The 10,544-nt window shown below is 28.0% G+C and overlaps 1 protein-coding gene across 1 annotated transcript; it reads left to right on the forward strand.

Annotated features, from left to right (window-relative positions):
• Window positions 1–2,803: 2,803 nt before the first annotated feature.
• LOC110608489 (probable mannitol dehydrogenase) lies at window positions 2,804–4,547 on the forward strand. The gene is made up of 5 exons (XM_021747731.2): window positions 2,804–2,995; window positions 3,122–3,235; window positions 3,365–3,878; window positions 3,962–4,115; window positions 4,198–4,547. Exons 1-5 carry the CDS (start codon window positions 2,895–2,897, stop codon window positions 4,401–4,403), a joined length of 1,089 nt encoding a protein of 362 aa, XP_021603423.1. The 5' UTR covers window positions 2,804–2,894; the 3' UTR covers window positions 4,404–4,547.
• The last annotated feature ends 5,997 nt before the right edge of the window (window positions 4,548–10,544 follow it).

Consider the following 10,544-nt stretch of genomic DNA (forward strand, 5'->3'; position numbering starts at 1 on the left):
TACAATAATTCTAAAGGACGAGAAATTGATAATGATGAAACACCAAAAGAGAGTCGATAACTCTTATTATAATGACAAGAATCACAAATTTTTTGATTAACTTTAGAAACTGGTAAAGAAAAATGAGACACGACATAATTGAAAATTTTTGTAGCTGGATGACTTAGTCGTTAATGTCATGAAGAACTAGATGCACAAACACTGTAACAAGCAGAAGGATGAAAGGAAAATATGGATGATGACAGACGATATAATGACTCCTCAATTTTGCCCCTTTGAAGAATCTCCTCCATGAACAGATCCTTAACAACAAAAGAATCAAAGAAAAATTCAATCGAAACATTATTTATAAGACAAAATTGAGAAACGAAAATAAGATTCTCATTAGCTTGTGGAACACATAAAATATTTTTTAATGAGCAGGATTTAGATGGAAAAGACAAAATTTTTTATCCAACATGTGTTATGTGCAAACCTGATCCGTCAGTGAGGCGCAACTCATCTAAGCCATCATATGGTTTGTGCAATGACAGATTCTGAAGGTCGTTAGTGACATGATGTGAACCACCTGTATCAAGAACCCAACTGGTCTCACTTGAACTACTAGTATTAACAAAATGACCTTGAAGTCTATGAAAATTATTTTTGAAAAAGTCCTTAGCCAGGAAGCATTGACGAGTACTGTGTCCTAGCTTTTCACAAATTTGACACTGAATCTTGTTAGAAGAATTTCGAGTAGTAGAAGAATTTAAGATATTACCAGTTCTGGTCCCATAAGCAACCGAACTACCTTGACCATTAGATCAAAAATTCTACTTGGGATAGGAACTTTTTCGAACACTATGAGTAGTTAATGGAACAGGATCATAAGAGGAATCTGTACTCTTAAGATATATTTCATGAGCCAAAAGTTTATCCTCAAGTTTTTCAAAACTTATCACAGTATCACGAGCTCGGATTGTTGCGGCTGTGTCATGAAATTCTAATTTGATACCATTCAAAACATAGACAATCAAATCCACATCAGAATCTGGATTACCTAAAAGAGCTAAGTCTTTTGCAATATTTTTTATTTGTTGCAAGTAATCAGAAATCGATTTGTTATCACGTTTAGCAGTTAATAACTTTTTACGAAGAGATAAAACTCTTGTTGCTGACTTATTGGCGAAAGCAACTCGAAGTTTTTCCCATGCATCAGCTGAAATTTTCGCTGAAGAGAGAACATGCATAGCTGAAAAACTTGTTGAAGCTATGATCGCTACTAGAATCAGCTGATCTTGATAAACCCAAAACTCATAATCGGGATTTGCTATTTCTTTTGTTGTGTCTTCCTCACCAACTTGAGTAAAAGCAGGTGGAAGTGGCAAAGATTTATCTACATAACCCATCAAATTATGACCACGAAGAACAAGGAGGAAATTGTGCTCGCCATGTAGGATAATTTTGGGCATACAGTTTCAATGGAAATTGATTAGAATTGAAAGAAATCAAGTTTTTGCCATTAGAATGAGGCAGACTTGTAGGACTTGATGAAGACATGGTGAACAATAGAAAAATAAGAAATAAATTAAAGAAACGGAGGTGATTTAGGATCGAAAAAAAAGCAAATATGCTTTTTACGGCTCTGATACTATAAAAGGAAGAGAGAAATAGATGGAAGAAATCATATATTGTATTGTATTGCAATTGTCTTTAAATAGACTCTGTATAAAGATAAATACAGTTACAAGAGATAAATTTACAAATATACAAATATGATATTTAAACCAAATCTATTAGGATATTAGTTTATCACTCCCCCGCAAGATTGAGGTATCATCAAGGACATCAATTGGATGGAGATGTACAACTAGGTAGGTCAATTTTAGCTAATTTAACTCTATCAATACTATGACTTCGATTTAAACCAAATTAATTTAGCTTAATATGTAGTTAAGAATTTTAATTTAAAATTAATTTAGCTTAAAAATGACAATTTTTAGCTTAATTTAAATAAATAACATTTCTAATAAGTGCAAGGAAAAAATAAGTATTTAAGCAAAGATTGTATAAGGGAAAAAAAAAGTGAAAGAGGACCACGCTATTAGGAGTGAGTATTCGGTTGATTCGGTTTAAAACCGACCCAAATCGAATAAACCGAAAACTGAAATTTTAGTGTTTATGAAAATCGAACTGATTTTGGTTAGAAATTGAATCGAACTGAACCAGTCTGATTCGGTTCGATTCAGTTCGGTTCAGTTCGGTTTAATCGGTTTCGATTTTTAATAATTTTTTTATTTTTTACACTTTATTTTTAGTATTTTAAAATTTAATTAAAATATTTTAATCTTAATATGATTTAATTTCTCTATATTATTAAAAAAGCATATTATTATCACTAATCGGTTCGATTCAGTTTTTTGATTTTTTTCTAATTAAAATCGAACAGAACCAAAATAACAGAAATTTCTGAAATTAAAAACTGAATCGAATCGAAATATATAAAAAATCAAATTAAATTTTCAAATTAATTCGATTCGATCAATTTTTTCGGTTTGAATCGAATACTGCTCACACCTACACGCCATGACTGCTGTATAGGGGAAAAAAAAGAGAGAGAAGATAAAAAGGAAAAATCTTGGGCACTTCTTGATCTATTAATTTTGACTTGGTGCTTGCATTGATGATCTATGCTTGAGCACTTAGGTCAGCTGATACGCAAGGAAACCTCACCTAATACGTCATCAACTCCATAGCCCAGCTAAGAGTCTTCAATATTCCAGCTTTATATATTGATGGGCAAGTACCCCCTCCTACACCCATCACCAGAAGCTAGCATTCAAGCTTTTCTGATTCCAATTCATCTACGCATAATCTCTTTTCTATTGAAGTTTCCCTCTCATTCTCAAGGAAACATGGTAGCCAAGTTGCCAGAACAAGAGCATCCCCAACAGGCATTTGGATGGGCTGCAAGAGACGACTCTGGTGTCCTCTCTCCCTTCACCTTCTCCAGGAGGTTCCTTTTCTTCTACCTTTCCATGAATCTGTCTTGCTTCTCTTTCTACATCAACAAATCTTCTTTTACTTGAATCTCTTCGATAATCCATTTTTCTAATTATCAATATATAACATGTTTGTGCAGGGCAACTGGGGAGAAAGACGTTTGTTTCAAGGTCCTCTACTGTGGAATGTGTCACTCAGACCTTCATATGGTCAAGAATGAATGGGGCACTTCCACCTATCCTCTTGTCCCTGGGTACGTATTCTCATCATCTTATAGTTATTACGAACATTCTTTTTTTTTTTTCCAATTGTAAAGTTAGACGGTTGGAACTTTGAGTCCAAGTCAATTAACATAACGGTTTCTGCTGAATTTGCAATGCAGGCATGAGATTGTGGGAGTGGTGACAGAGGTTGGAAGCAAAGTGGAAAAATTCAAGGTGGGAGATAAGGTTGGTGTGGGCTGCATTGTGGGGTCATGCCATTCCTGTCATAACTGCGCAAAAAATCTTGATAATTACTGCCCAGAACTGATACTCACCTATGGTGCAAAGTACTATGATGGAACCACCACTTTCGGCGGCTACTCTGACATTATGGTTGCCGATGAGCACTTCATCGTTCGTATTCCAGACACCTTGCCTCTTGATGCTACTGCTCCTCTTCTTTGTGCTGGGATCACAGTGTACAGCCCCTTAAAATATTATGGACTGGACAAGCCTGGCATGCACGTAGGCGTAGTTGGCCTGGGCGGCCTTGGCCATATGGCTGTGAAATTTGCCAAGGCAATGGGCATGAAGGTTACTGTAATTAGCACCTCGCCTAGCAAGAAGCAAGAGGCTGTTGAGCATCTTGGTGCTGATTCATTTTTGGTTAGCCGTGACCAAGATCAAATGAAGGTATCTATAATTTGGAACTTTCTTGGATAACCCGTGAATCAGGAAATTTATATTAATTTATAATCTTGTTAAATCTGGTACAGGCTGCGATGGGCACAATAGATGGTATAATTGATACAGTGTCTGCAATGCACCCACTTGTGCCTTTGATTGGGCTATTGAAGACTAATGGAAAGCTGGTTTTGGTTGGTGCTCCAGAGAAGCCACTTGAGCTACCAGCCTTTCCTTTGTTAATGGGTAATTTTCCATTCCTCTCTACTTCTTATTCATAATTCAAATAAAAAATATAATGATAATTTCAAGTAATTACTGTTGACAGGAAGGAAGATGGTGGGAGGTAGTGGCATTGGGGGAATGAAGGAAACACAAGAAATGATTGATTTTGCAGCCAAACATAACATAACAGCAGATATAGAAGTTATCCCAATTGAGGATGTGAACACTGCCATGGAACGCATTTTGAAAGCTGATGTTAGATATCGATTTGTCATTGATATTGGCAATACAATCTCCACTACCCACTGAATTTAGTATATTTATATATCTGTATTTTCAATTTTCAAAGTAATTGCTGAGTTTGAGGATTTTATACTCTATACTCTCGTCATATCATATATTATGAGGAGTAACTAATCTTGAATAAATTGAATTGGTGAATGTTATTTTTTTTATTTTAATTTCAAAAACAAATGCGATAAATTAAGAAGAAAAAAATGAAAAAGATGTTATTAAATAAATGAATTTATACAAGATTATTTATCATTTATTGAGATATAAAGTGTTTACTGTAAATATTTGATTCATATATAGAAATTAAACTCTAATTTGATTCATATTGAGATAAAACTCTAAACTTTTATCAGCCATTCACTTGTCACTGCATAGACTATATTGATAATTTAATAATAAAATAAATTAAATTAAACATTTGAAAAGATCAAACAAGTCCATAAAAGATATATTAAAATAAAATAAAAAAATTACTGAAAAATTATTACATAAATTAATGAAAAAAAAATATGTATTTTTTATTTTGTTGTAATTATACCATATATTTTTTTGTCAATTAAAATTTAACTTTTTAAAAATTTTTTTTTCAATTAAAATATAACTTTTTAAAATTATTTCAATTGTAGTATATATATATATTTTTTTAAATGAAAATTGGGGATTGAGAAAATAGAATATGAAACCTCTCAGATTTACTCATATGTAGGGGTGAGCATTTGGTCGGTTCGGTTTGAACCGAATCGAACTGAATAAACCGAAAACCGAAATTTTAGTGTTTATGAAAACCGAACCGAACTGATTTTGGTCAGAAACCGAATCAGTCTGATTCAGTTCGATTCGGTTTGATCGGTTTCAATTTTTAATAATTTTTTTATTTTTTACACTTTATTTTTAATATTTTAAAATTTAATTAAAATATTTTAATTTTAATATGATTTAATTCCTCTATATTATTGCAAAAAAATATTATTATCACTAATCGGTTCGGTTCGGTTTTTTCAATTTTTTTCTGATCAAAACCGAACCGAACCGAAATAACTGAAATTTCTGAAATTAAAAATTGAACCGAATCGAAATGTATAAAAAACCGAACTAAATTTTTAAATCGGTTCGATTCGATTAATTTTTTCGATTTGAACTGAATACTGCTCCCCTACTCAGATGCACTTATCACCAGATTAAGCATGTGAGTGCACTTATACGGTTAAAACACTAATAGAATTGTTATATCACTTGTCATATTAACACAATGTTTCCGCGCCACATCAGTAAAATTTAGAATTAATTATAAAAAAATTCTATAATTTATATTTGTTGCACTTCTACCCTATACTTTTATTTTTTACCAATTAAACTCTTTTTTTTTAATTTTTGATCAAATACAACATACCATTATTTGTATATATTAGAAGAATTATAAAATTATAAAATTACTATTTTTCACTATTAATTATATTTAAAAGTCGCTATTATTATTATTCAATTTTATTTTAATTTTTATCAATAATTTTATAATAATAATAATTTATCTCGATTTTATTTTAATTAAAATTATTATCAATTATTTTTTTTAAATCGGTTTAATACACTTACTATTTAGCATTACTTTAAAACTATCATTAAAAAAATAACTTTATTAAATACATTAGTTATGAAATATTAAAAAAAATTAAAATAATATTTACATGATTCAATTTTAAAATATTAAAAATAATAAAATAATTTTTTAAGATTTTTTTTTTAATTATTCTTTTAACTTTCAGCTATAATACTAATCCATCAATTTTTTTTAAAATTATTTAGTGTGAATTTTAAAAAAATAATAAAATAAATAATTATAAAAAAAATCTTATACTTTTAGTTTTGTTGTAATTTTACTCTAAATTTTTAAATTATTATTAATTTTATTCTAAAATTTGCTAATGTCACAGGTGACGTAACAATTTCATTAATCTTTACCGATAAAAATAATAAAAGAATATAATTAGAGCAATTTTAAAATATTAAATTTTAATTAAAAAAAATTAATGTAATTACAATAAAATTAAAAATACAAACTTTTTTCGCCATTAAGCCTTATTATATGCTGTCATAAAAAAAAATTGAAAGCAATTTAGACTAAGAGGTCAACTCTTGTATCAATAGCATGGAAGAATTTAATGGCACATGTTCACTTATAAAAAAGATAAAATATATTTATAAAAATAATTTTATACAAAAATTAGCCTTTTTTTAAATATCTTTTAAAATTAAACAGAAAAAATTAGTCCGTTTCTAAAATTTAGCTAAAATTTTAGATATTTTCTAAATTGTTTTTTTAATGTTTTCTTTTTATAATAAAAGTTTTATTTTGAAATGTTTGGATTAGCTTTCTATTTAATTTAATTATCGGATGCAACTGATTGCTTAGTAAATAGTTTATTGTATTTATTATAACTAATATTAACTAATATATTTTAAATGTTTGACATGATAACTAATAATTTATACTAATGGATATATTTTAAGTATTTTAATAAATTATGTCTAACTGTTAATTAATTAGCATGTAAAATAATTAATAAGAGTACATATTAATTATTATATTAATGAGATAAATATAAAAATATTAATTTATTATATAATATATAAATAATAATTAAAAATAAATTTAAAATGTAATTATTTGTATGCACATGTATAATTTTTATTATATAATAATAAATATTATAATTAGTTTAACTATTATTTTTTATGTATTGTAATTTTAAATAATTTATTGACATAAATATTTTTATTTTAAAAAATTATAATTAATAAATTGTAAAAAAAAATTTATGATCTAAATAAAAAATAAAATTAAATAGTTAATAACTCATAGCAAACAACTCTAAAATTAAAGTCGATCTAAAATATAGTTGATATATATTATATCAGTGTTATCAAAAAGAGCTGTCTGTTCAGTTAGACTCGATCTATACAAACTTAATCTCAAAATTAATTGAATCAACAAAATTTATTAAAAAATAAAATTTTAATATTTAGCCTCAGCCTAATTGGCAGTGGGCTGCATATGGATATATACACTTTTTCTTTTTTTAATTTAGATTGTAACTAAAAAAATAATGAAATCTAATAAGTTACAAAAATTTTATATTATACCAATCATAATTAACAAACGAGGAAAAATATTATAATCAATAAATAAATTTAAATTTTATATTTATATTTACTGTTTCATTTTTTTCTATTAATCTAAGCAGATACTATAATTACTCAATATGCATCACATATTGGTATAAATTAATTAAAAAATAATAAAATAACTTATAATTTTAATAAGTTTTATAATTTAAAACCCTCAAATTAAAAAAAATTAACATATAATTAAACTACGGGAGATTTACTATTTAGTTTCTGGATATTATTATTATTAATAAATCAGTTTCTGTATTTTAAAAAATTTATTAAAATGTATTTATCTTTTCTCTCTGTCAACAAAATAGTCATTCTATTCTCTTTTCCGTTAAAAATAGATAAAGGATGGGAGAGAAAAAATTTTAAATTTAATTTTGCCCTCAAATAAAATCCCTTATTTAGTTTTTGAATATTGCTATTATTAACAAATCAGTCCCTATATTTTTAGAAATCTATTAAAACGTCATTATCTTTTCTTATATATATATTAAAACGTCCTTATCATTTCTTTCCGTCAATGAAATAGTTCTTCCTCCTCCTCCTCCTTTTCAAAAAAGAAGAAAAAAAAAGAAGAAGAAGATGATGATGATGAAGGAGAAGAAGAAAAAAGAAGAAGGAGAAGAAGAAGAAGATGATGATGATGATGAAGAAGAAGAAAAAGAAGAACCCAAGAAGAAGAGGAGGAGGAGGAAGAATCAGTGAAGAAGGAGGAAAAAATGGGATAATTTGGTCTTTTGCTATATCTTTAACGCCATAAATAGGCGGAATTACTATTTTGTTGATGGAAAAAAAATATAAGGACATTTTAATAGGTTTTTAAAAATTCAGGACTGACTTCTTAATAATGACAATATTCAGGGATTAAATTGTAAATCTACCTTAAACTAAAATCTAAAGAAAATCTATTAAAATCATTCAAATAACAAAATAAACTTAGTAAAAACTATCAATTAACATCGCCTTACTCCAAATCAACAACATTTGAATTTTGTTTGGAAATTGATATATTTCTCCATCTATTCTTTTTTATTCATATTTTAATTTTCGTTTATAAAATATTTTTAAAATGGATAGTCTGCAGATCCGTCCGATCCGGTTTACATTCCAAAATAAGCATAATTGAAAAATTCATTTTAAAAATAAAAAAAAATATTAGCGATCTTAAACTATTCACATTCACGAATCCATTTTGATAGTACTAATATCAACTGTCCTTTTAACTTTTTCAAATTTTACTAAATACTTAATTAATTTATTTGAATGTCTATTAATTATTGATTTTATTCAACCATTAAACTAAACACCCCTAAATAGATTACCATAAGAAAATTATTTATACTATACTATTTGCATAATTAAATTAAATATTTATTTTTTATTTTTTTATAAAAGATAGAAACTAGAGTTTTTTTATAAACTGAAAAATAAAAAGAAAAATAAATACTTTCCCAATTAAATACACCCTATGCTTCTCCAAAATTTTGTATAAGTTGACAACCAAAACTCATATACTGAGAATAAATTAAAGGAGCAAAGTACCATACCCTAACTATAGCCTTCTATTTATAAACAGTATCGTTATTATTAATAATAATAATAAATTAAATTAAATTATTCAAATTTATTAATCAATATATAATTATCAATATGAATAAAGAAAATAAGGAATGTTTTTTATGCTATTTTTAGTTATTTTACACACAAATATAATTAATTAATTTTAACTTCAACTCTTCGATAGCTTGATTTGAATTTTGATCTAATATAAAATATGAAAAATAAAAATTAATATTATCTTAAAATTTTTAAAATAAAAAATAATTATTGTGAAACAGATATAATAATAAATATACGATTTTTTATAACAAAACTACGTGTTGTATTAATAAAATTTTATCAAACAAACATATTATTACAAAGCAGTGGTATTTCCATGCAAAACACTAATATGTTGAGTAGCTTCCCAATCCAATATATGATACATGACGTCTTCCACAAGATAAGCTGCTGATTTTTGCACCTGGTTCCATAATAATGAGTTCTTTACTGACCATAATCTCCATGCACAGACCATTACAAAGGTTGTTCGAACCTTGTCTTGAAACTTCAAAATCTGCAGTAAAAAATTAAAAAAATTATCATTAGGTTGCAAATCTCTCACTCCCCCTAACCACCAAACTTCTTTTGACACAAGACAATACAACAAAATATGATTGACGCTTTCATCTTCATGGCACCAAGAACATCTAGCATTCACATCCACACCCTTTTACCTTAAGTTATCATTTGTAGGTAATATATTTCTACAAGCTCTCCAACAGAAATCATTCACTTTTGGAGGGACTGAAACATTCCATAAACTAGTCCACAACTCACCCCCCACATTAAAAGATGATCTTCCTAATAAGTCCATACAAACAAAGTATGCAGACTTCACCATATACACACATCTTTTATTAAAGTGTCACAAGAAAGAATATTCCTTATTCGTAATACTAATAGGAATACTAATAATAGCTCTGATATCTCTTGGAGAAAAAAGCTCCATTAAAAGAGCAATATTTCAAACCCTTCCATTACCTTCAAAAAGATCACAAACAAGCAAATGTGGTTCAATAAAATCGGGGCCATCAGCCACAAAAAAGGTATCCTCCTTAGGAATCCAAGGAGTTGAAGCTACTAAAATCTTCTCTCCATTACCCACCCTGCACCTTGTACCCCTTCGAATCAACTCCCTTGATGCCATCACACTTTTCCAAACAAAGCTAGTACCGTTACTTACATTGGTGGAAAATAAATCACCATTTGGGAAGTACTTTGCTTTAAACACTCTATAACAAAGAATATTAGGATTTGTTAAAAACCTCCACAGTTGTTTGCCAAATAAAGACAAATTAAAACTCCTAAAGTCCTAAAACCCCATACCCCCTCCTTATTTCTACTACACATCTTCTCTCACGCGAGCCAATTAATACCCCT

Source organism: Manihot esculenta, chromosome 2 (genome assembly GCF_001659605.2).
Source record: "Manihot esculenta cultivar AM560-2 chromosome 2, M.esculenta_v8, whole genome shotgun sequence".
Lineage (NCBI taxonomy): Eukaryota > Viridiplantae > Streptophyta > Magnoliopsida > Malpighiales > Euphorbiaceae > Manihot > Manihot esculenta.